At 43.8% G+C, this 26,817-nt stretch overlaps 2 protein-coding genes across 2 annotated transcripts; one reads left to right on the forward strand and one right to left on the reverse strand.

Moving 5' to 3' along the window:
• Window positions 1-6,583: 6,583 nt before the first annotated feature.
• On the forward strand, window positions 6,584-13,368 carry LOC310876989 (chymotrypsin A-like; the record flags this gene model as incomplete). The annotated part of the gene is made up of 7 exons (XM_083790636.1): window positions 6,584-6,635; window positions 7,401-7,504; window positions 8,527-8,606; window positions 9,430-9,508; window positions 10,278-10,458; window positions 11,683-11,816; window positions 13,207-13,368. The coding sequence occupies 7 exons, from the start codon at window positions 6,584-6,586 to the stop codon at window positions 13,366-13,368; spliced, it is 792 nt and encodes a 263-aa protein (XP_083646762.1).
• A 5,081-nt stretch (window positions 13,369-18,449) lies between these two features.
• LOC310876990 (kelch domain-containing protein 3-like) lies at window positions 18,450-23,188 on the reverse strand (the record flags this gene model as incomplete). Its single annotated transcript, XM_083790637.1, has 4 exons — window positions 18,450-18,607; window positions 18,722-18,813; window positions 22,236-22,674; window positions 22,804-23,188. The coding sequence occupies 4 exons, from the start codon at window positions 23,186-23,188 to the stop codon at window positions 18,450-18,452; spliced, it is 1,074 nt and encodes a 357-aa protein (XP_083646763.1).
• Between the last annotated feature and the right edge of the window lie 3,629 nt (window positions 23,189-26,817).

Consider the following 26,817-nt stretch of genomic DNA (forward strand, 5'->3'; position numbering starts at 1 on the left):
AGATCTACAAGCATACACTGCAGTATTAGTGTGTGTGTGTGTGTGTGTGTGTCCGTGCATGCATCTTTGCGTGTGTGTGTGCATGTGTGCGTGTGTGCGTATGTGTGTGCGCGCGCGCGCACGTGTGTGTGTGCGTGCACATCCACATAGTTGTGATCTACTGTGATCTACTTCCATGATTAAAGTGAAGAAGTGAATGTATTGGATCAAATTAATGATGATTCAATCATGTACAAATGATCAGGAATTCATCAGAGGATTGAGTGAGGGTGACCTGGTTTGGATTGGTCTGGAAAGGATCCACGGCAAATGGACGTGGGTGGATGGAACACCACTGACACCACCGTGAGACATTTTACATGTTTTATATTGTAATTATATCAAAGTCACTGTAAGTAGTTCAATACATTGTGTTTATTGTGCAGGTACTGTATGTGAGTGACTGAGTGGATGTGGGTCAATACATTGTGTTTATTGTGCAGGGACCACTGGAGAAGTGGACTTCCATATAACGATGCATATACACAAGACTGGAACTGTGCATACTACGAACACGATACTGTCCCTGGAACATGGGCTCATGCCCAATGTTCAGACACTCAAACACTCACAAATGCACTCTGTGAAATCACTCTGTGAAATATGAGTGTGTTTTCAGTCCATTGATGAAACTGCAGCTCAGCGTTCCGCTGCCAGCGGTGGAAGAAGTACTCACATTTTATACTCAAGTAAAAAAAAAATACCACATTGTAAGAAAATAATCCAAAAAGTAAAGTCCGTGATTCAAAATGTTTTTGAACATAGTAGATCTACAAGCTCACAGCGCGTCCACGACACCATGCACTGTGAGCTTGTAGATCAGCTAGTGCAGAGGTTCTCTGTGTGTGTCTCTCTCTCTCTCTCTCTCTATCTCTCTATCTCTCTATCTCTCTCTCTCTCTCTCTCCCCCCTCCCCCTCTATCTCTCTCCCTCTCTCTCCCCCCCCTCTCTCTCTCTCTCCCCCCCCCTCTCTCCCCCCCTCTCTCTCTCTCTCTCTCTCTCTCTGTACTTGACATGAAAATGTTTGAGAACCACTGTTAGAGGATCTAGTATAGAACCCTGGGGGACCCCAGTCAACTATAAATGTGGTTCTCAACCTTTTCAGACCACGACCCCCCCCCCCCCCCCCTAAATAATCAGTATTAAACTGGGGACCCCCAAAATAATGGTATTGAACTGGGGACCCCCAAAGTAATGGTATTGAACTGGGGACCCCCAAAATAATGGTATTGAACTGGGGACCCCCAAAATAATGGTATTGAACTGGGGACCCCCAAAATAATGGTATTGAACTGGGGACCCCCAACATAATGGTATTGAACTGGGGACCCCCAACATAACCTGCCATCAAGGAGTGTTGTGCGGGAGGAGGAGGACGAAGGCTCTACATCCTCCCGGTGGGGGCTCCTCACTATTTTTGTTGATTTTGACAGCAAATTTTCATTTAGTTTTAATCATAGTCTTTTGAGTAAACGTGTATTAAGTTTGAGTCATATTTTGATCATCTGAAATGTTTTAGTCTTAGTCTAGTTTTAGTTGACTAAATAGTGTAAGATTTTAGTCGACTACAATGCATTTTGGCTTCGTAATGGCTGATTGTACACTTGGTTGCTGAAAACGCCTCACAGTGCGACACGTTGTGAAATTGTAGATCGGCAGAGCACAACCAAACATAAAATGCCTTGTCTTTTAGTTCTACTGGATCTCTTCTCCACATTTTCAATATATTTAGTCCTTGTTTTAGTCATGATAGCTTAGTTTTTATTTTGTTTGTATGTTATTTTTGTCAACGAACATTTTTCATCATATTTTTTGTCAACGAAATCACACACACACACACCCTCACACACACACACACACACACACACACACACACACACACACACACACACACACACACACACACACACACACACACACACACACACACACACACACACACACACACACACTTCATAAATGACTGTATTGTAATGATTCATTGATAACATACTGTATTGTAATGATTCATTCATAAATGACTGCATTGTAATGATTCATTCAAAATGACTGTATTGTAATGATTAATTGATAACGTACTGTATTGTAAGCCATATTTGTAATCACCTTAATGACCTTATACTGTATACTGAGCAGTGGAAGCATTTAATAAAACTTTAATTGGCAACAGTATTGTTCCAGTCTATTAATTAACAATTTTGCTGACCTGTGGGAAAATAATGTATGTGTACCAGATGATAACCTGATCATATTCTGATGATACTAATATTTAAGGTTTGGAGGAGGAGGCTGCAGTTAGCACTGGATTTGCTCACTATGATGTAAAGTTCTCCATTTATTGTCAATGGGAATTTAATGTTTGTGTAAGTCAAAAATCACACCTGTGTGAAGTGAGGGGCGCTAATATATTAAAGTCTAATTAACTGGTGTTGATTAGGTGATGTAATGGTGATGTAAAACAAAAGGTGCAAACACAAACATTAAACACCGTTAACAATAAAGAGACAATATGACGTAAATGACACATTATGGCGTAAATGTTCCCGTCATTGTCAATGCGTTTACAAAACAAACATTGAACTAAAGCCTAACATTGACAACAATTCCCTTAATGCTTTGGTGCACTGCTCCTCCTTGTAGATAGGGGGCAGGGCTGTCTTACTGAGACAACATGTAGTCCAGGAAGTAAGTGAGCCCAGTGTCCATGACATCATTGTCATTGTCATTAACATCAACGTTTTTGCAAAAAGGGTGAAGTGTCCCTTTAACTAGAATATAAGAGTGCTCAAAGCACTTTACAATGGTTCATTCATTCATACATTGGGAGGTGAAGGTTCATTCATTCATACATTGGGAGGTGAAGGTTCATTCATTCATACGTTGGGAGGTGAAGGTTCATTCATTCATACGTTGGGAGGTGAAGGTTCATTCATTCATACATCCATGCCCAAACGACCAGTACGTGTAAAGAGAGAGAGAGAGAGAGAGAGAGAGAAAGTCCCCGACTTGACGGCCCGATGACCCACTGCATGCACGTTACCCTAATTTTACGTGACGTGACGTCCTAACTATTACTCAGTATATTTTTTAACACCATATGGCTGGCATCTCCCTTAGAGATAGGGTGATAAGTTCAGTCACACCAGAGGAGTAGAGCCGCTGCTCCTTCGCCTGGAAAGGAGTCAGCTGAGGTGGTTCGGGCATCTGGTTAGGATGCCTCTCGGGCGCCTCCCTATATAGGGAGTTCCTCGATGCACGTCCCACTGGGAGGAGACCCCCGGGGGCAGACCAAGGAGCAGTTGGAGGAAATACATCGATTCACTGGCCTTGGAACGTCTCGGAATCCCCCAGGAGGAAGTCACTAATGTTGCTCTGGAGAGGGAAGTCTGGAGCACTCTGGTGGAGCTGTTGCCCCCGCGACCCGACAAAGTGGTTGAAGATGGATGGATGGATATATTTCACTGTGTAGTTCTTGAATTGAACGCATTGATAAAGGTCCCTGCTGCGTTTCCAATTGCTGTGGATAACAGCGTGCAGTGTGAAGGCAAACGCAGCAAATTTAAATGCAAAAATGATGCAACTTCTCCACCCATTCGCATCGACTCTATACCAAATTAGATTTGTGAATGCGACCTAAGACAGGATAACTGCCATGTGAAATAGTATAGAAAATAGTAAATAGTAAAAATGTACACAATCACATAGAACCAAACTCAATATACAAGAAGGCAGGGCCACTACAGGGCCTATAAGGTGCCTGGGACGTTTGTCAACCTAACAGACAATAGAATAGCTTGTGAGGTTGAACAATGCATGATTCAAATCAAAATACAATATAGAAATAGAAAACATGAGAGGGAGACCATTGGTAAAACTCAAAAGTGAACGTATGTCTCTATGATGGACGTATTTAAAAGTGTCTATTCTCTTATTCTAAACCTCAATTTTCAGTAGATAAATGGTTAACTGAGTACTAGACACCTATAGGGCTCCATTTTCGTCACCACTAAACCCCTTATCCCTAAACTTCTTTGCCTTTTCTTTGACTATTTTGAAAAACATTTTTGAATAGTTCAAATAGCCAATCTACATTGACAAGTTGTGAGCTTGTAAGACCGGCCATTTTAACTATTCAAAAATGTTTTGCAAAATAGTAAAAAAAAAAAGGCAACGAAGTTTAGGGATAAGGGGTTTAGCGGTGACGAAAATGGAGCCCATACTGTATTACGACACCTTTGCAAAAGCCCTCCTTTCTCACTCAAAATGTTCCGACAATTTGCTGACAATCCACTTTGCATGCATGTCTTATCTCTCGCTGGGAGGTTTTACAGCTTGTGTATTAGTTATGACATGAGTTGACATGAGGGCACTAGTGGGGCCTACTTAATATTTCACGTGAATTCTATATTTCACAGTTAGTTTTGTAAGTATATTGCAAGTTGCACTCTTTTATGCTATTGTCATATAGCTGCAGATTGCACAAACTGTATTGCATTGATGTATATGTGACCAGATTTGACTGAGAGCCTGCCATCGCGCAAACTAATTATTTTTTCTCCAAAATGAGTTAATAGCACAGGCAGACTCTTCACATACTAGAGCATGTCTGAAATAAGTCTCAGAGCTGAAATCGACATGTAAATATGAAATAAATGCTTAAGGGACAACTTTAGTTTTTTCAACCACGGTTCATGTTTTAGGTTGTTATTAGAGAAAGTAAAAGGTGAGGGATAATCTTTTTTCATTTGCTGCTTTCTTTCGTTTTAGGGATTTTAGCTGTTTTTGACAGGGGGCCGGGGGCATTCGAACATGGGGCTAAATATGTATTGTTTTACAAAATGTTATAGCGATTTATTATTTTATTATTTACTATAGTCCTACTAGACCCCAAGAAATTACATTTGGCCACAAAAGATCACAGGATCTACTGAATGTGTCAAACTGACATATTGAGCCTATGACACATGTATGGCTCACCCCCAGTAGGCCTCCTTCACATTCAGTAGATCCTGTGATCATTTGTGTGTGGGCAGATGTAATTTCTTTGGGTTTATTAGGACTATAGTAAATAATAAAAATAGAAATCGATAAAACATTTTGTATAAATAATACATATTTAGCCCCATGCTCGAATGCCCCCCGTCCCCCTGTCAAAAACAGCTAAAATCTCTAAAACTAAAGAAAGCAGCAAATGAAAAAAAAAAATTACACTCATCTTTTACATTATCTAATAATAACCTAAAACATGAACCTTGGTTGAAAAAAAACAAAAGTTGTAGCTAGGTGTAAATTCATGTAAAGTGAACCTTTCAAGGCTGTTTTCTCAACTCGCACATGCATGTTTTATTACTCCATAAGAGGCGTCTGGGAAAAACACAAGGCCCTGTGCTGCTAACATTAATTAGCTGTGCTGCTAACATTAATTAGCTGTGCTGCTAACATTAATTAGCAGCAGAGCAGCGCTCCTTCTCACTCTATAGTCTGCACACGCTCACTGACCAGCTATAGTTGATGCCTACTTTAAAACATAATATGACAAACTTTGGATTTATTTCTTCAAAACGAGCAGAAGCAACATAAGGTAAGTGATTCATTCACACATTCAGGGCGGGCAGTGGGACCACTGCGCTAAACATTGTGACAGACGTGTGGAGAGAGAGAGAGAGAGAGAGAGAGAGAGAGAGAGAGAGAGAGAGAGAGAGAGAGAGGCCATTCCCACAAATATTAAAGAATCGACATGAGTTCCTTTGAAGGGACAGAAGACCAAACTATTCAAGTGTTATAGAAGTTTTCAATTCCCCCCCCCCCCTTTTCCCCCCCTCACTGTATATGTTTCTTTTCCCTTTTTGCTTCCTTTATGATGAATTCCTGTTCTGTTCTTTAACTATATAGAAGTGTCTATTTGTACGTCTCTAAATGTTTTGATGAATTGAACATGGTGGACCCTGTTGTATACAAGTGCAATGCTTAATTGGGTCGTCCACTCACAGTTAACAGTCTTTGTATTGAGTTTGTGCTTGAAATGTACTGTAATTCTGCAAACTGTTAATAAATATTTCAATCAATCAATCAAAAGGGAGGGGCCTATGAAAGCGACTTTTCTAGTTATTATTATTATTACTATTAAAATGTATTTAATTTGTCAAAACACCAGTATTCATCCTCATTAAAACTTAATTAATCACTAATTATCCACAATTAGGGACTATTGAATACTGCATATGAATATTGTTCATTGTCATGATCCGCCACTGCTGTAAAACTAATTAGACAGAGATTTTCTTCACCCAGCTGAGTTCTGACTGCCACAGAGGAGCGCAAACTCAGCTCTTTTACAGTATCTATGTATGTAAACTGTGAAATATAATTCACATGACATGTTAACACGTCCCCACTAGTGCCTTCAGAGGAAAAACCCATGTCATAACTAACACGCAGGCTGTACATTTTGTACAAACTCCCAGCCAAGAGATAAGAAGCCATGCGTTCCTTCCAGTATAAAAGACCCTGCTGGATGCGTGCTATATAGAGTCAACCTGAAACCATGGCCTTCCTGTCGATCCTCTCCTGCCTTGCCTTTGTCGGCGCTGCCTATGGTGAGTACTGTACTGTACTGTACTGTAGTATACCTGTCCTGTAGCCTACCTGTCCTATGGTGAGTATACCTGTCCTGCGTGCATGTACAGTACATTTGCTTATAAAGTACTGTACTTTTAGGCCTGAGGACGATTCTACAAATGCCTTCTAAATCCTGACAGTTTTCTGGAGAAAGAAAACCCTGTTTCTATGCCATCGTCGTTCTCAAACAATGTCATGATGCCCCAAAAATATATGTAACTGGTAATCCTGGTCACTAAAATGCCTCCCCCTGGCCAGCCGGGGCGCCTGATGAATAACGTGTTCCTTCCACGCGCTACGTCCAACCAGGGAACCCCCCCCCCCTGTCAGGTGGAAAGGAGCAACTGGGACACTCATGAAGGACACGCATGAAGGAAGCATGAGTTCAAGTCCGTTGCTCTCCCCTTGTCCCCCATATATGGGGGACTAGGTTGGTGGAGGGTGTGTAGAGCCCAGGATCACATTAGGTGATTGACAAAGGGGTGAAAAATTGGTTACAAAATCGTGGGATAAAAAAATATATTAAAATATATATATATATGTAACTGGCCACCGACCCCCATCTGAAAATATGTTGTTCCAGGTAGCTGCGCTATGAGCTTGTATAGATCTGCTATTTATCAATAGCTAAAAGTTTAACATAACCCCTAAAACACCAAAAGGGGTTCCCTTACCACCCAGAAGGGGTTAAGTACAGTATCTGAGGTACTGTATGTGTGTGTGTGTGTGTGTCTCTCTTTCAGGCTGTGGCGTTCCTGCCGTCACTCCGGTGGTCACTGGATACTCCCGTATTGTCAACGGGGAGACGGTGGTGCCTCACTCCTGGCCCTGGCAGGTCTCCCTGCAGGTACAATAAATAGCTATACCTACCGCCATTTATTTTTTATTGATTGATTGTAAACTTTATTGAAAATTAATTCAAGAAGATACAGACACAAGAAGGCCGTTAGGCTTGTTTCCGCTGTGTCCCTTTAGGGGAAAGGGGACACAGGGAGTAACAAAACCAAACAGACAGAAACTAAATAGCGTTTGTATTTTGCCCTGCTGACCCTGTTCCTTTTGGGGAAGGAGGGACAGGAGACAAAGACATAACATGAAACAAAAACACCCAAAAAGGTACAAAAAAACACCCCAACCAATAACCAATAAAAACTTGATATTTGTTTTGTCCTATTTTTTTTTAACCTATTCTAATCTAAAAGGTCAGTATGGATTTAAAAATGTAGGTCATGTTATCAGCCAACCATCCTTTTAATGTGAATTTTAAGTTTTCGAGGGAACTGATCTTTACAACATCCCTGTCTCTGACTGTGTCCCTTCTGATGGACATGTCTGTGGGTCTATCTAGTGTGTGCTTCTATCTATGTGTCTATAATTTAATGGGCAATGCAAAATAAAAGAAAAAATATTTTTCTAAGTCTCAGTCTAAGGTAGCCTGGCTCCAGCCCCTAAATCGCTATAGCCACATTAAAAAATGATGTTCAGGCGATTTAGGGGAGTGAATGGAGTAATGGAGTGAAACGAAATGAAAATTGTGTCAGGCTAAGTCTAAGGAGTTTTACTTCCTTTTCTATACAGTGAGCGAGTCTTTTCCTGTCAAAGTTTCCCTTATGTTTTTGAGACCACCGCTACCGTAGTCAAGTTTGAAGAAAAAAAGGACGAAGAAAGGCGCAACAGTTTTCTCAGTGCTTCAATGCATTTATTCCCTCATCATCTTTTATTTTCTTTCTTTCTTTTCTACTGTGTGTGCGTGTGCGTGTGCATGTGCGTGTGCGAGTGTGTGTGTGTGTGTGTGTGTGTGTGTGTGTGTGTGTGTGTGTGTGTGTGTTCGTTCGTTCGTTCTGTACGTGGCACCGGCTGTGAATTCAGGATTACACCGGCTTCCACTTCTGTGGCGGATCCCTGATCAACGAGAACTGGGTTGTGACTGCTGCCCACTGCAATGTCAGGTACAGTACAGTACAGTACAGTACAGTACAGTACAGTACAGTACAGTACAGTACAGTACAGTACAGTACAGTACAGTACAGTACAGTACAGTACAGAAGGAAACAAAATGCTACACTGTTCACGTATAAAGCACTAATTGGTAAACTACATCACAAGATAAGCTTTTGTTACCAAACTACTACTAAATCGCGAGATACTGCCTTCAGGGTGTACAGTATGCTCCACATTTATAGAATAATTGTCAAAACAAATTGAAGTTGAAATGTCCTTGTTTCATTTACTACTTTTAAAAGACTCTTAACTGACCTCACACTAGAGAAAGGCATACAGTATCTATGAACCTGCTTTCTGTAATATTTTGTCATAAGGTTTTATTTGTGTGTATTTGCTTGTGTATTATATTTGTTGTACTGTGTGTCCATGTCATGTATGTAAAATCATTGCTGTAAATGTCTCAATCAGTCCAGCAGCTCCCTCTGACATTCATATTCTATTCATACAGAACACATGATGCAGGGGATCATTTACAAAAATGAGACCTCTAAGGGCTTTCACTTCTAGTGATAAATAATAGTTGTACATTTAGAAACGGTGTACATTGGTTACTATAACTATAATCTTGCTGATCTTGAGGCCTACAAAAATGGGGAAATAAATCTATCGACTAGTCAACTATAGTACCAACAAGGTCCACTAGTGGATATTTACTAGTCGACTAGTTGAATAGTCGACTACTAATTTAAGCACATGCTACTTCAGTCACATGTCACTTCAGTCATGCTATAGTGTTAAAGCCCATCGTTTCCTCTGCAACCTTTTCAGAACGACCCACCGCGTGCACCTGGGCGAGCATAGCAAGGTCTCCAAGCCTGACCACGCCCATATCCGGAATGTTGCAAAGGTACAGTATGATGTTCTGTTTCATAGGAGGGTCACATAAACATCATTTCCTTTACTGTACATTTATTATCAGGATACTCTGGCTTCAATATTTACACTCCTCTCCTTGACCTGCTCATAATACATTCTGTCATGTCCCTGCGGGCTACATATTGGAAAATACAGTTGAAGCCATGTGTAGCCCCCTCCGGTAGATAGATACGTCACAAGGCCTTCTTTGTTGTACAGACATTTATTGCGTATGCCAAATGCCAAAATGCCTTGTGACGTATACCGGAGGGGGCTACAGTGAGAACTCATTGGCCGCATCCACTTTGGGGGAATAAACGGGGGAACTCTTCTTAGTATCAGTACAATTGACTCTTTAACTGATATCATGAGCTGTACTCACAACAGCAGATCTACATGTGGGCAGCAGCCCACTTTAGCTGTTGCACGCTGAAGCTCTCTTCTCAGAATGAACTGGCTCTGCCCTGCTCTGCTAATTACCAGTGATCGAAACCACCCAGCTTGCTCATCAGCAGATCAGGCTTCAGCTGCTCAGAGGTTAAAGTGACCTTAGTCAATCAATCAAACATAAATCACCTCAATACACATTGAAAACAAAGTACCGGTAAAAACACATGAAATTGACATGAAACAAAAAACATTATGAACTTCTTAACTTATGTACTTATTTATAAATTAACTTTTAATTCTGAAGGCAGCTTTTAATCTTGATGACAGCTACACCATGACACAACGTTGACTTGCGTCGTTCCTCCGATCAGGTCTTCAAGCATCCCGACTACAACCAGTACAACATCAACAACGACATCCTCCTGATCAAGCTGGACGGCCCCGCCGAGATGGGCCGCGTCGTGTCGCCCGTGTGCGTGGCCGAGAGCGGCGACCACTTCCCCGGCGGGATGATGTGTGTGACCACTGGATGGGGCCTGACCCACCACACTGGTGAGTGACCACTGGATGGGGCCTGACCCACTGGATGGGGCCTGACCCACTGGATGGGGCCTGACCCACTGGATGGGGCCTGACCCACCACACTGGTGAGGGGAGGACGTTTCAGTGACCAGACTATTGTGTAGCGGCCAGTTCAATTACCTAGAATAGAATAGGATGTCCCAAAGTGGAAGGTGGAGCAAACTGGTGTCTCAACCATCAATGTCTTTATCGTGAGATTCGTGAAGTTATCGTGAAATATTCGATACTCTTGTTCGGTATATATAAGCTTCAGGGGTGATTGATTTCACCCTGATCAAATGCCTTCTTCTCATCAAGCATAACGAGAATACCATATGACAAATATGTATGTTCTGCTATAGCTCAAATTAAGCTCAAACCTAGCCTTTAACCCATTTAGACATAGAAACTGTTTTCTGAAAAACCCTATGTTTCTGTCAGTCGTTCTCAAACATTTTCATGTCAAGGACCCCCAAAATTATAGCCTATGTAATTGGCCGCCGACCCCCGTCTGAAAATATGTTGTTCCAGGCACCCCCCCCCCCCCCCTGAAGCAACGATTTGAGTTAAAATGTTCGCTCTGAAAGAATATATTCGAAATTTGCGCCACATTTTCACGATTTTTCAAAAATAGCAGTTCAGTCAGACAACTCAAGAAGGATGTAATATATATATTTATTGAATATAAGATGAGCAATACAATATATTTATTATGGTTTGGCGATGTATTGGATCTGCTTTTTAGGTACTCAGATCAAGCGCATCAGTCCCGACCATAGGGACTCCGAATCCCCCGTACCTAAACAGTAGATCCAAAACGACAGGTGGTAGCTGGAGTGGAGGTGGGAGCGCAGCAGGTTTGTATACAGCGGCACGCTGATACAGCAGCAGCAAGCAAGCAAGAAGGCAGAGGAAAGCAAACCTCTGGTTAAAGTAGCCGGTATGAAGATGGAGTGAGTGTGTGTGATTGGCTGAGTGAATCATGTGAATGAGAGCGTGATGCTGAGGCGGCCCAATTAACGGCCGGCAGCAACTGCACTGAGGTTCCCTGACTGAACTTGCCCTGCGCATCATGTCTACGACAGGCACAAATGCTCATATCTACAAGCTCATAGCTCGTAGCGCGGCACTTACGAGCTATGAGCTTGTAGATCTGCTGTTTTTCAATAGCTAAAGTATAATAAAGAATGGGTCTGACGTGTGTTTTCTCTCCAGCTCCCGACACCCCCGCCCTGCTCCAGCAGGCCGCCCTCCCTCTCCTCTCCAACAACGACTGCAAACGTTTCTGGGGAAACAGCATCACTGACCGGATGATCTGTGCCGGAGCCTCGGGGGCCTCGTCTTGCATGGTGAGTGACCGGGAGCGATTTTAGACATGAAACCATGGAGTCTGTGTGGAGTCTGCATGTTCTCCCCGTAGGGTAGGTACCCTCACCAAAAACATGCAGTAATCCTGGTCACTAAACTGCCTCCCCCAGCTGGCCAGCCGGGGCGCCTGATGGAGGGGAAAAGGAACTGGTTGGAACAACGTGTTCCTTCCACGCGCTACGTCCAACCAGGGAAACTCCCCCCTGTCAGGTGTAAAGGAGCAACTTGGACACTCAGGCATGAAGGAAGCATGAGTTCAAGTCCGTTGCTCCCCCCTTGTCCCCCATATATGGGGACTAGGTTGGTGGAGGGTGTGTAGAGCCCAGGATCACATTAGATGATTGACACAGGGGTGAAAAATGGGTTACAAGATTTGGGATAAAAAAAAATATATATAAAAAAAAAAAGAAACCATGGAGTCACCAAATTATGACTTGGTCTTGTCCATTTCTGTAAATTTTATTATTTACACACCATTAGCCTATAATGTTCCTATTTTGATCATGATGCCCACAAACTGAATGTCAAAGTCTCCATGTTTTCACCAGAATGTGTATTACAATGTTTTACTATGACACTATAGCAATATGGCGTGTGAAATTCTTTATTAGGAACAATCCCTTGAGATGAACCATCTCGTTTTCAAGGGGGTCCGCAATTCACAAAATACACTTCATACACTTTTTTACAAACTATTCAACCAGACAAAACAAAACAATTCCTAGATAAACAAGAAACAAACAACAACAAAACAAAAAAACAACAAAACAAAAACTGCAACAAAACAACATTTTGTCTGACAAAACGTAGACATAACACATGGATCATTGTCATCAGTGTCTGTGGCAAAGACTTGGTCTTGTCCATTTTCTTATTTACACACCATTTAGCCTATAATGTTCCTATTTTGATCATGATGCCCAAAAACTGAATGTCAAAGTCTCCATGTTTTCGTCATAATGTGTATTACAATGATTTACTATGACACTATAGCAATATGGCATTATTAGCAACTAGTAGGCCTACTAGTGGTTCCCACATGTTTTATTTGCAAAGACCCCCTTACTGTAACTCTGAGAACCTGTTATTCATTCATGTTTCTGGTAATATTATCTGGTATATATTAAATGTTATATTATGGGGGTCAGTAGCCTATGCATTTCAAACTGGGCATCCTTTTCAAATGGGGTCTTCCCCTGAAAATTAATTTTCAGGGGAAGACCTCGATCTCGCGCGTGCCGACTCGGCCCCCAGCCTGGTGTTACTCTAGTCAAAATATGGCCCTTGAGGAAAATTAATTGGGGAACCCTGATATATGTCCATGGCAAAAAAATAATAATAATAACAAAAACGGCCTGCTTGTTGTTTCAGGGTGACTCTGGTGGGCCTCTGGTCTGTGAGAAGGCCGGAGCCTGGACCCTGGTTGGTATCGTATCCTGGGGCAGTGGGCAGTGCAGTCCCTCCATGCCCGGTGTGTACGCCCGCGTCACCGAGCTGCGGGCCTGGATCGACCAGACCCTCGCTGCCAACTAGAACATGTCATCTATATACATATAGTTTACACGTACTAGTGCACAATCAATAAAACAACCAATTATTCAAACATGGTGCCTCAGTGTATTTGTCCAATTGTGCCATTAATGGAGTTGGAACAACAGATGTTGCAGGAGGCGGAGGAACACACCTTAACCACACCTTCACGCCATCCTCCGACCCTCCACGCCAATATACCCGAGCCAGTTTATATCAATTGGCAGAGGAAGTGTAGCGCCCAGGATCACATTAGATAATTGACACTGGGTGAAAAAAAACATGGGATAAAAACAATTATATATTGTATAAAAAAAAGCTATTTAAACTGATTGTTAGTGCATCAGTCAGTGCTACTATACCTAGGCCTCGGGACAGGTTTGAGGAGCAGAAACACAAAACAAACTAAATTAAATGAATAGTGTATGACATGTAGGGACACTAGGGTTCAAATTTCAGTGGCGTGCACAGATAGACACTAGGGGGTGCTAGAGCACCCCCTGCCCTTTTGGCAATTTTGCTCTAAAAAAAAAAAAAGTTTTATTTTTTTTCTTAATTTGTAGTGTGTGGACCATGCGGTGACATTGATCAAATCTTGATAAAAAAACGCTTCTACTATATTATTTAGGCCCCCACAATTCTAAAGCTATGTTTCTATGTCAGTGGTTCTTCGATAAAAAAAAAAAATAGCAGACCTACAAGCACCAAAATGGGTTCCCGCCCCAAAATGCGCTGCAAAAAGGTGCCCTTTTTTTCACTTGAGCACCTGCCCCTCTAAATGGCTGTGCACGCCACTGTCAACAATAGCATTTATGGTGGCTACCCATGTAATTATAACAGCAAACTGTCTTGGCTGTGGGGCTCTGTTGGCAGAGCTGCCATTACAGCAGTAAGGTAGATATGCCTGGAGCTAGTCGGGATAAACACTCATAATGGAGGAACGTAAATAAGTACACAGGAGGCAGCAATACCTTCAGCTCATAACCATGAAAATACGAGTGTTTTTATTAGTCATTATATACTCGTGAGTTGATAGGCATATCCGGTACTTCCGGTATAGTCCTTCAGTATAAAAGCATTGCATATACATACAATACAGATCATCTCAACACCCCCACTTGATCGTGAATTGGTAAACAAAAACAAAACAAAAACCTTTCGACTGTATGTTACTATCCAAACATGAATCTTTCAAACTTCTTCAATTGGAACAGTTTAGCTGGTTTTGTCATAACATCGGCAACCATTTGTTCAGTTGGACAATACTCGAGAATCATTTTACCATCATTAACAGTTGATCTTACAAAATGGTATTTGATGTCAATATGTTTTGACCTCTGTCTCTGTACATGTGCTGTTCCTGCCAAAGTGTATGCTGAACTGGAGCTAAACTCCAATTCCCCATAGAAAGAATGACAGAATCGTGATGTAAAGTTCCTTTACTGAGTGAACGCAAGCGTTGCGTGATTGTTTCGCGCCCGTGCTCGTTCCACACACACCCCCCCCCACGACTCACCAGACCTGGATTCAGTTTAGCTTTTTTTCCCTTTTTTTACGCTTGCGTTGTCACGACCCTCTCGAGCAGACCTGGAGGGAGACCTGTCGTTGATCCAGAGAGACCTGGGATACGGATCGCTGCAATGTGAAAGCACTGAATACAGTTGTAATGAAGTGTACTCGGATACGGATCGCTGCAATGTGAAAGCATTGAATACAGTTGTAATGAAGTGTACTCGGGTACGGATCGCTGCAATGTGAAAGCATTGAATACAGTTGTAATGAAGTGTACTCGGATACGGATCGCTGCAATGTGAAAGCATTGAATACAGTTGTAATGAAGTGTACTCGGGTACGGATCGCTGCAATGTGAAAGCATTGAATACAGTTGTAATGAAGTGTACTCGGATACGGATCGCTGCAATGTGAAAGCACTGAATACAGTTGTAATGAAGTGTACTCGGATACGGATCGCTGCAATGTGAAAGCATTGAATACAGTTGTAATGAAGTGTACTCGGATACGGATCGATGCAATGTGAAAGCACTGAATACAGTTGTAATGAAGTGTACTCGGATACGGATCGATGCAATGTGAAAGCATTGAATACAGTTGTAATGAAGTGTACTCGGATACGGATCGCTGCAACGTGAAAGCCGTCCGGCCTAAAAGGCCAATGACCAAGCAGTGGCAACCAGCCAATCGGTTTCGGGGGGATCAACGGGACTGAATGGGTGTGAATCTGCCCTCAAGTCTCGGGAACCTGAAATCTGAAAAAGAATCACCCAACTAAAAAAAAAAACATACTGTACGTACAGTAGATGGGCTCTGTCGGCGTGGAAACCCTGTGTTCCACATACTGTATGTACAGTAGATGGGCTCTGTCGGCGTGGAAACCCTGTGTTCCACATACTGTATGTACAGTAGATGGGCTCTGTCGGCGTGGAAACCCTGTGTTCCACATACTGTATGTACAGTAGATGGGCTCTGTCGGCGTGGAAACCCTGTGTTCCACATACTGTATGTACAGTAGATGGGCTCTGTCGGCGTGGAAACCCTGTGTTCCACATACTGTATGTACAGTAGATGGGCTCTGTCGGCGTGGAAACCCTGTGTTCCAAAACGCTCCAATCCTTTTCACCTCAAAAGGTGAAAAATAGCAACAACAAAATAAAAGTATCAGATGTTACAAGCACTGAACGCGCCGCGAGCTTGTAGATATTACAAGCACTGAACGCGCCGCGAGCTTGTAGATATTACAAGCACTGAACGCGCCGCGAGCTTGTAGATCTGCTACTTCTGACGCTTTTGTTGGGGGGGGGGGGAATAGAATAAAAAATAAAAGTTAGAATATGGAAATAAAGAGGTTTCCGACAGCAACTATACAGTACAATATAAGCTTTACAGCTTTGTGAAGAGACGCACACACATGCGCGCACACAGACGCACGCACACACACACACACACACACACACACACACACACACACACACACACACACACACACACACACACACAATGTTTTAACATACATTTTGACACATAAAACAATAATTCGTTTAACGGCCGATCAAGAGAGGGGATTAACAATCAAAATGGGTGATCAGAACCCCAAGAAGAGTCATGGTTGTGGGCAGCGTCTCAGAGAACATGCATCCCGTAACACTCACTGACCAAGAGGAACATTTTATCTCCATGGAAAACAATAACAAGGATCAAAACAAAACAATACTGTAGGCTTTGGGCTTATCCAGTACCCGTTATCGATAAGCTTTGGGCTTATCGAGTACCCGGTATCAATAAGCTTTGGGTTTATCGAGTTCTGTTCAGAATTTATTGTCTCTCGTCTTTCCACAAAACAATAGAAAATGCTCGATAAGAACCGTCTCAATAAGCCTGATCGATACGGTGCTCGTTATCAATAAAACATTAACAATTTACAATTTAGGCATTTATCAGACGCTCTTGATCCATTTATCAGACGCTCTTGATCCATTTATCAGACGCTCTTGATCCATTTATCAGACGCTCTTGATCCATTTATCAGACGCTCTTGATCCATTTAGCAGACGCTCTTGATCCATTTAGCAGACGCTCTTGATCCAGAGCGACTTACATTGAAGCAAAAACAAAAGTATGTCATACATCACATACGGTATATAAAAAGTAGTTATCATGAATCATGTATAAACTAAGAATGTAACAGTGGAGTATCTATGTCAACTATACATACTATACTATATTATATAATATACAACATACATGTGTACTATAAAGTGCTATGACTACATGGAATGCAATTCTAGTGCTGTCTACGTAACGAGCTACAAGTCTGCCTAAAATACTATCTAAGTCGACATAAAATGCTATCTAAGGGGCTAGGCTAGGGCAAGTGCTACGGGCCATGGTGGAGTCTGAAGAGGTGGGTCTTCAGACTACTCCATCCCTAGATAACAACATTATGTCCTAATAAGAAGTGTGATCTTTCTGCTGTTCATTATGGTAAATGAACAGGAGGGAGAGGAGCTATATGGTAAATGAACAGGAGGGGGAGGAGCTATATGGTAAATGAACAGGAGGGGGAGGAGCTATATGGTAAATGAACAGCAGGGGGCGGAGCTATATGGTAAATGAACAGGAGGGGGCGGAGCTATATGGTAAATGAACAGGAGGGGGCGGAGCTATATGGTAAATGAACAGGAGGGGGCGGAGCTATATGGTAAATGAACAGCAGGGGGCGGAGCTATATGGTAAATGAACAGGAGGGGGCGGAGCTATATGGTAAATGAACAGGAGGGGGCGGAGCTATATGGTAAATGAACAGGAGGGGGCGGAGCTATATGGTAAATGAACAGGAGGGGGCGGAGCTATATGGTAAATGAACAGGATGGGGCGGAGCTATATGGTAAATGAACAGCAGGGGGCGGAGCTATATGGTAAATGAACAGGAGGGGGCGGAGCTATATGGTAAATGAACAGGAGGGGGAGGAGCTATATGGCAAATGAACAGGAGGGGGCGGAGCTATGTGGTAAATGAACAGGAGGGGGCGGAGCTATATGGTAAATGAACAGGAGGGGGCGGAGCTATATGGTAAATGAACAGGAGGGGGCGGAGCTATATGGTAAATGAACAGCAGGGGCGGAGCTATATGGTAAATTAACAGCAGGGGGTGGAGCTATATGGTAAATTAACCTTAGGGGCGGGGCTATATGGTAACTGAACCGCAGGGGGCGGAGCTATATGGTAAATGAACAGCAGGGGGCGGGGCTATATGGTAGGTGTGTAACCTTCTGTGATTGGTCAGTTCTCAGGCCTGTACTTGCTGTTGATTGGTCAGTTCTCAGGCCTGTACCTGCTGTTGATTGGTCAGTTCTCAGGCCTGTACCTGCTGGCGTTGGTGTTGCTGCTATTGGGTCTGCTCCTCTTCGGCTCCGCCTACGTGGCCCAGGACCCGCGCGTCTACAGGAAGTTCCACAACGCAGGTAGACCCAGACCACAGCCCTGAGGTTCTCCTCCCCAGACCACAGCCCTGAGGTTCTCCTCTAGATGTTCAGGTAGCCCCAGACCACAGCCCTGAGGTTCTCCTCTAGATGTTCAGGTAGACCCAGACCACAGCCCTGAGGTTCTCCTCTAGATGTTCAGGTAGACCCAGACCACAGCCCTGAGGTTCTCCTCCCCAGACCACAGCCCTGAGGTTCTCCTCTAGATGTTCAGGTAGACCCAGACCACAGCCCTGAGGTTCTCCTATATATGTTCAGGTAGACCGAGACCACAGCCCTGAGGTTCTCCTCTAGATGTTCAGGTAGACCCAGACCACAGCCCTGAGGTTCTCCTATATATGTTCAGGTAGACCGAGACCACAGCCCTGAGGTTCTCCTCCCCAGACCACAGCCCTGAGGTTCTCCTCTAGATGTTCAGGTAGACCGAGACCACAGCCCTGAGGTTCTCCTCTAGATGTTCAGGTAGACCCAGACCACAGCCCTGAGGTTCTCCTCCCCAGACCTCAGCCCTGAGGTTCTCTTCTAGATGAACAGGTAGACCCCTGACCTCAGCCCTGAGGTTCTCCTCCCAGACATCATCATAAATACATTGGAGTGGATTGGAGTGATGCATTGTGGGTCTCAGTGGATTGGAGTGATGCATTGTGGGTCTCAGTGGATTGGAGTGATGCATTGTGGGTCTCAGTGGATTGGAGTGATGCATCAAAGAGATTCTATATAAAGAGGCGACACTCTCATTAAACCCCATAGAAACAACCAGCGCCCAGTGCCTCCGCCATATTGGTGTGATGATACAACTTCCGGTTGCTCTAAAAACATTAAAAAGGCATTTTCATTCTAACCCTAATATTATCCTTCTACAGGACTGGTCTGTGTTGAACAGCGAAAAAGTATTATAAATATGCATGCTACTTAATTATTTACTCATTATTTATCATATTTATGAATGGATCAAAGCTGAAATTACTTTAGTAACATATATTCATTCAGAATATATGTAGCCTATATGTGTGTGAACGTGCGTAGGCGTGGCCTATGCGTGTAAACGTGCGTCCAAATTTGAATTCAGCTTTTAGTGCAATGGAAAGGAAAAGATATAACTACAACCATTATAAAGCATTATCGTTTGATATAGCCTATACACAGAGGCGCAACACGGACCGAACGCTAGGGGGGGACAAATAGCGGCGCCGTTTTGCGGCGCCGCCGAAAAATCCGTCCCCCCCGTCCCCCCCACCACCCTAGGGGAGGGGGGGATGGGGGGGTCTAACCACAAAAACGTGGGGTTATGGTTAGGGTTTGGGGTCGTACTACAGAGAGGTTGTTCCAGTGACTCAATGTACATACAAAACTGCGTTTTGGCACAGTTATTATTATTATTATTATGAATTACCTGGCTGTGATTCCTCCTCCTCCTCCTCCACAAAAACGTGGGGTTATGGTTAGGGTTTGGGGTCCTACAGAGAGGTTGTTCCAGTGACTCAATGTACATACAAAACTGCGTTTTGGCACAGTTATTATTATTATTATGAAATACCTGGCTGTGATTCCTCCTCCTCCCCATTTATCTCAAAACGTAAAAGTTTAACCACATTATCAGCAGCGCCTCGAACAGGTCAAAACTCACTGACCATCTGATCTGTAAGTTAGCCTATCCTATATATAAAATGTACAACACCTGGGAAGTTTTCAGGAGAGGATGTTTTAACATCAACATATATAGTTAGTGTTAAACCCATGCAACTCGGGAGGAAAGAAAAACCTGCAGCGCCTTACCTGCATGTTGACAGTTTAATAGCGGCGTGACCGGCGTCGATCTCCTCCTTTCCCCAAATCCCCCAAAATAATAATATAATTCCCAAAGTGGGGTCCGGGGACCCCCAGAGGTACAACTACATGATAGTTTGTGGCATGTCATGTGGACGCTCTCAGTTTTTTAAATTAACATTGATTATCAATTGGAGTGAAGTCCCTTCCCACCGCTAGACATGGCATTACAATAGGGTCCGTCCGAGCTGTATAAAACTATAAATCTTCTCTTATGGGGGTCCTTCTCTTCTCTTCAAATGGGGGGGGGGTCCGCAGGCTAATACGTGTCCATTTGGGGGTCCTTGACATGAAAAGGATAAAGTAAATCCATTCATCTATACTGATCGTCTGACCGAAGTGGTGCGTGACACCAAAAGTGGTGTCCTATTGAATCCTGTTCCTGTATTATTAGAATCATTACAGAGTGCAAAGCACATTGGGTCACTGATGGCGGTGTAACAACTCCCAAACTTCCGACAACAGTAGAACGGGCCAAACCATTTTGGGATTTAAACAGGGGTGGATCAAATATATGCTTCAAAATATATCGCGTTTATGAACGCAGGATTTCAAAAGTATTACTCCTAAGATAACTTTGGAGCCAGGGGGGATACAGGGGGGGACCCCCCCAGCCAGGGGGGACCCCCTAACTCATCTGGGGGGGACCAATGTGACGCTGGCAGGGGACGAAACCCCTCCGTCCCCTACCCTATTGCGCCCCTGCCTATACATGAAACCTTTCTCCCCAGACAGTCAGAACATCAAGTCATCTTTATTCATGTGGCACATTTATAAACAACAGGTAACCCATAACCCCAAAGTGCTTTCCAATGGGTCATGACCAAAATGATAGTGTATAGGCTATATATTGTTTTGCAGTCCGTCTATGATAATATGTAACAGCAAATAAGCAATGGTGATTTTCACTGTGTAGCATTATTTGGGTGATCAAGCCAGGCCAGCCTAAACGGCTATAAGTGATCATGTGCCGGAAGACTTTACTCAATTATTTTTGATTCATTTAGAGCAGACAGCAGAGCATATATAGTTATATGAGCAGAGCCATAACTATATGATCCAGTTATCACTGGATAAGTAGCGTTCTGACTAGTTTTTGGAATTACCACTAGGTGGCGGGAGCGACAAGGTGCCACCATCTTGGTGTGATGACGTCATCCACACCATCTAGTGGTGATTCCAAGTATTTGAGGAGTGTCGCCTCTTTATATAGAATCTCTTTGGATGCATTGTGTGTCTTAGTGGATTGGAGTGATGCATTGTGGGTCTCGGTGGATTGGAGTGATGCATTGTGGGTCTCAGTGGATTGGAGTGATGCATTGTGGGTCTCAGTGGAGGTTAAGGTTAGGGTTAAGGTTAGGGTTAGGTTTAAGTATAGTTTTATTGAGGTTAAGGTTATGGTTAAGGTTAGGGTTAGGTTTAAGTATAGTTTTATTGAGGTTAAGGTTAAGGTTAGGGTTAGGTTTAGTTTTATTGAGGTTAAAGTTAGGTTTAGGGTTAGGTTTAAGTATAGTTGTATTGAGGTTAAGGTTAGGTTTAGGGTTAGGTTTAAGTATAGTTTTATTGAGGTTAAGGTTAGGTTTAGGGTTAGGTTTAAGTATAGTTTTATTGAGGTTCAGGTTAAGGTTAGGTTTAAGTATAGTTTTATTGAGGTTAAGGTTAGGGTTAGGGTTAGGTTTAGGCTGTCAATCACAGCGACTGGCCAATCACAACGCGTCGACTGCACAACCCGTGTAGGTTTTGGTATGTCGCGGCCGAGCCTGCTCCTTGTATGGGTAGCAGGATGTCTATATATGGTGTTTGTTCCACGGTCAGGTCCAATCGTCTCCAACGAACAGCCCAAATACGTTGCCCACTGCTCCACTGAGGTCATATCTTTCTCTTTTTATCATATTGTTTTTTTTCTTCTTCTTCTTCTTTTTGCACTGTCAGGCTACATGGTAGCCTATAGGTGGCGCTATGGACAGCGGTTCAGGCCATATTTAATTCATTATTCATTCATCATGGCTGCCAGTTCCCACCTGATGTCATGTGGGAGTTCAGACTGTTCCAGATCGTATTGAATAACCGCTAGCTTGCATAACGTTTTCAGACTAGGACTCAAGTCTAAGATAAACAGGTGATCCCTGTGTCTTCCCAAGAGGATGACATGATCTCCCACAATGCAACAGCGGTATCCGGTCACCCTTAAGGGGCCGTTTCCCTTGGGCTTAACCTCCTTCCAGGTGAAAGTCTCTGGGTTGTATTTCCACAGAGCATTGAAGTGAGAGGGGTCCTCTACCCTGTCGTAACCACCAAATATGTACAGCTCTCCATTGTAGGTAAAGGCTGACTGACTGTAGAATCCTTTTGGAAGAGGCTGTGCAGAAGTTGTGTCCATCCAGTGGTTGGTCTCTGTGTCAAACACTCTGATGGTGTTGTCGTTCTGACCCCACCAGCCTCCAAACACAAACATCTTTGTCCCGATGATGGTAGCAGAATGATCTGATGTAGCAGGAGGTGGCGTTCCTCTGGGGTTAATTACAGACCAGACCATCGTGGTGGTGTCCAACTTGTACATGTCATTAGTGCATCCAGTCCTGGTCCGTCCTCCATGGATAAACATGACCTTACCCGAGACACAGGCTGAGTGGTCGGACCTCCTCTCTGGAACGGTCCCAGAAACCCTGGGTTTGGACCACGTGTGGGCGTCGACATCGAACGTATAAAGCTCGTTGCAGGGACCTGCTTTAGTCCACCCTCCCCAGATGTAGGCGATATCTCCTACCAGGACAGCTGTGTGGCCACAACGCCAGGAGGGAACCTCTAGGGGGTGCTGTCCTCTTCCAGGGGTCACTGCAGGAGGCAACGTCCTCAGAGTCACTGTGTTGAAGACGTACACATCGATGGGGTCCTCTAGAGCTCCAGTTCCTCCAAATGAGAACACCTGGTGGCGACCCACGGTCAATGCACCCTGAAAACATCCTGGTGTTCCTCTCAGATTCACCGTCCACTGCATCGCTGGACACACCTGATCTGACAGACCTGCAACTCACTGGATATCAACTGATCTGACAGACCTGCAGCTCACTGGACACACCTGATCTGACAGACCTGCAACTCACTGGATATCAACTGATCTGACAGACCTGCAGCTCACTGGATATCAACTGTAAATCTGTAACGTAAAGAGTTCTGAAGAGACGTTTCTGTTCTGCTGTCCTTCAAGAATGTGTGTCTGTTATAGAGCTCTAATAGAATGTGTGTCTGTTATAGAGCTCTAATAGAATGTGTGTCTGTGTTGCTCCAGGTTGTCCAGCTGTGTGTCTCTGCTCCACTTTCTCTTATACTGTGACTCTGTGTTGCTCCAGGTTGTCCTGCTGTGTGTCTCTGCTCCACCTTCTCTTATACTGTGTCTCTGCCGCTGATGTCACAGTCTGTGACTCGGCCATGACCATATATAGCCATGACTCTCCGCCGCAGCCACGCCCAAATATGGAGTGTGCCGTCATTAACCCGACGGTGTCAGCGTGACGTCAGGTCACGTCACACTAACATTCAGTCAGGTTCCATACATGGAGCTCTAAGTCCGATCGCCGTTGATCCATATATGGAGTTTTGTGGGTCAAAGATTATGTCCTAATATGGAGTCTGTGAGGTTGTTCACTCTGACCTGCTGAGCAACTTGTCCCGTCTTTTGAATTTTATGCTGTGCGGTTACTGTGCGATCTTTCTGCTTGCTGTATAAACCAGACCGGTGCTGTAGAGCACAGAGTCACTAGACCTGCTGTAGAGCACAGAGTCACTAGACCTGCTGTAGAGCACAGAGTCACTAGACCTGCTGTAGAGCACAGAGTCACTAGACCTGCTGTAGAGCACAGAGTCACTAGACCTGCTGTAGAGCACAGAGTCACTAGACCTGCTGTAGAGCACAGAGTCACTAGACCTGCTGTAGAGCACAGAGTCACTAGACCTGCTGTAGAGCACAGAGTCACTAGACCTGCTGTAGAGCACAGAGTCACTAGACCTGCTGTAGAGCACAGAGTCACTAGACCTGTGCTGTAGAGCACAGAGTCACTAGACCTGCTGTAGAGCACAGAGTCACTAGACCTGCTGAAGAGCACAGAGTCACTAGACCTGCTGTAGAGCACAGAGTCACTAGACCTGCTGTAGAGCACAGAGTCACTAGACCTGCTGTAGAGCACAGAGTCACTAGACCTGCTGTAGAGCACAGAGTCGGTAACGATGGAAGGTGGAGATCCATGCCCCACCCGGCCATGCCACACCCGTTCCACCCATCTGTCTGTGTCCCTTTTATGCCCATATATGGAGATTTCTGTGTCTCTCTGTGTCCCTTTACTCCTCCTATATATGGACAGTGTCAGGCATGCCCAAATATGGAGTGTTGTGATTTCAGAACAGGCCAGCTCCTATATAATATGGAGCCTGGGCAGGGGCCCGGTCCAGAGGCCTTTTGTGGCGGTTCTGGACAACCGTGGGTCCGACCGCCTGCAGGTATAGATACTATAGACCTGTACGGGTCCATTTGGTTACACTAGAGCTGTACGGGTCCATTTGGTTACACTAGACCTGTACGCCTGTCGGCCGCCGGTCTACTGGAGAACGATGCAACTGGAGAACGATGCAACTTGGGAACCTAATAATACCCGTTTTAACTGTCTGTCTGTCTGTCTGTCTGTCTGTGTCCCACATGGAGATCTCTGTATCTGTCTGTCTGTCTTTCTGTCTGTGTCCCACGTGGAGATCTCTGTTGTATCCGCCCGTGTCTGAAGAGTGCAAACTGTGAAAAGTGGAGTGCTTAACACATAGTGTGCTGGGGTATGCTGTGAGCTCAGGCTTGGTGGTGCTGAGCGATTAACATTGGACGAAGGAACTTTTTCGGGGCCCACAGCGAAATGTTCTCTTATAGCGAGAATCACACCGCATACATCAAAAGAAAGCCTAACTTGTCCACTTCAATTTAAAATAAATCATGATTTTACCATCTTTCATTCTGGAGATATTGACCTTTTTCTAACACCTGATTTTGCCTGCACTCTGCTCGCTTGAAAAAACAGCAGAGATATGGAAGGTTGAAGTTGACAGACATTGACAGACAGATGACACACAAATAATATCATATACATACTACACACTGAATGAAAGCCCTGAATGTCTACTTTTAGGAGGAAAACAAATACACGTTGATCCCATGTACAGTTTGTCAGTAATTGGCTATTGAATGCAGCTTGCGCCCACCAGAGAGAACTTTAGATAAGGCATGGACCTGAACAACTATTATTCACAAAATAAGGCCTATAGCGACATGTACATACTACATACCGTATGAAACAGAAGACTCTCTGCTTTCATAAGAAAAAAACTAATACTGTAATAGTAATAGTATGTACATGTCGCTATAGGCCTTATTTTGTGAATAATAGTTGTTCAGGTCCATGCCTTCTATAAAGTTCTCTCTGAAAAAGAGAATTTTAGAGAAGGCCTACATGAACGCAATAAACCAATTGAAATGATTCCCTCAAATAAATCTTATCTATATGCGATTGGTTTATCGATTCATTCATACAATGCAGCTACCGACACACACACACACACAAACACACACACGACGACCACAGAGCGGGCTTCTCCTCCCCTCTTCTCGGGGAAAGTTTTGGGGAAAAACACGGAACACGACCTGTTTTCACCACTTCGACAACTTGTTTCTCATATAAACTTTCATTTCTATCGATAAATATGCTATGGTCTCTACATTGCAGCTACCGACAGACAGACACACACACACACACACACACACACACACGAGAGCGGGCTTCTCCTCCCCTTTTCTCGGGGAAAGTTTGGGGGGAAACTCCGACACCGGTTGGAACTATATTGTTTAATTGTTTGTCTATCTATCTATCTACCTATATCTGCTAATTTATCAACCGTGTGTGTGTGCACTGTTTAGTCCACAATCAGCATCAGCGACTGATAGCGTTCTAGACTGGTCAGTAGTCCGCATCAATAGCTTTGATGAGAACCGGGGCGGGGTGAATGCAGGATCAATTCTCCCCAGAAACCGTGACAATCCACTGGGAACACGGAACACAACCTGTTTTCACCGCTTCGACAACTTGTTTCTCATATAAACTTTCCTTTCTATCGATAAATATGCTATGGTCTTGCCAAATATCCATTCATATTTCATATAGGCTACAGCCCATATTTAAAAAGTTTAATTTTTTATTCGGAGAATCGCAGTGGACAGCTTTTGCAGAGACTTTTCCTTTTGTGAAATTATCTCAACTCCGCCTCCTCAAACCACGCTGACGCTGTGCTCTGATTGGCTACACGCAGCTTTTAAAAGCTTCAGCTTTTAAAAGCTGCTTGAAAGTTAAGTTAAGCCCCGTTCCCACCGCCCAAGCTAGCTTCTGCTTTGGCTTCGTGGTCCCATGTTATCTCTATGCAGAGCAGCTTTTGAGCTTTGAAGCTTGGAATGAACAGCTTTTTTTTTTTTGCTTTGCTTTCATTCTCACCAAAACTCAACTTGAAAGCTGGAGCTGAACGCTGGAGCTTTTTAAAGCTGCGTGTAGCCAATCAGAGCACAGCGTGGTTTGAGGGGGCGGAGTTGAGATCACAAAAACA

Source organism: Protomyctophum parallelum (assembly GCF_964188405.1).
Source record: "Protomyctophum parallelum genome assembly, chromosome: 19".
NCBI lineage: Eukaryota > Metazoa > Chordata > Actinopteri > Myctophiformes > Myctophidae > Protomyctophum > Protomyctophum parallelum.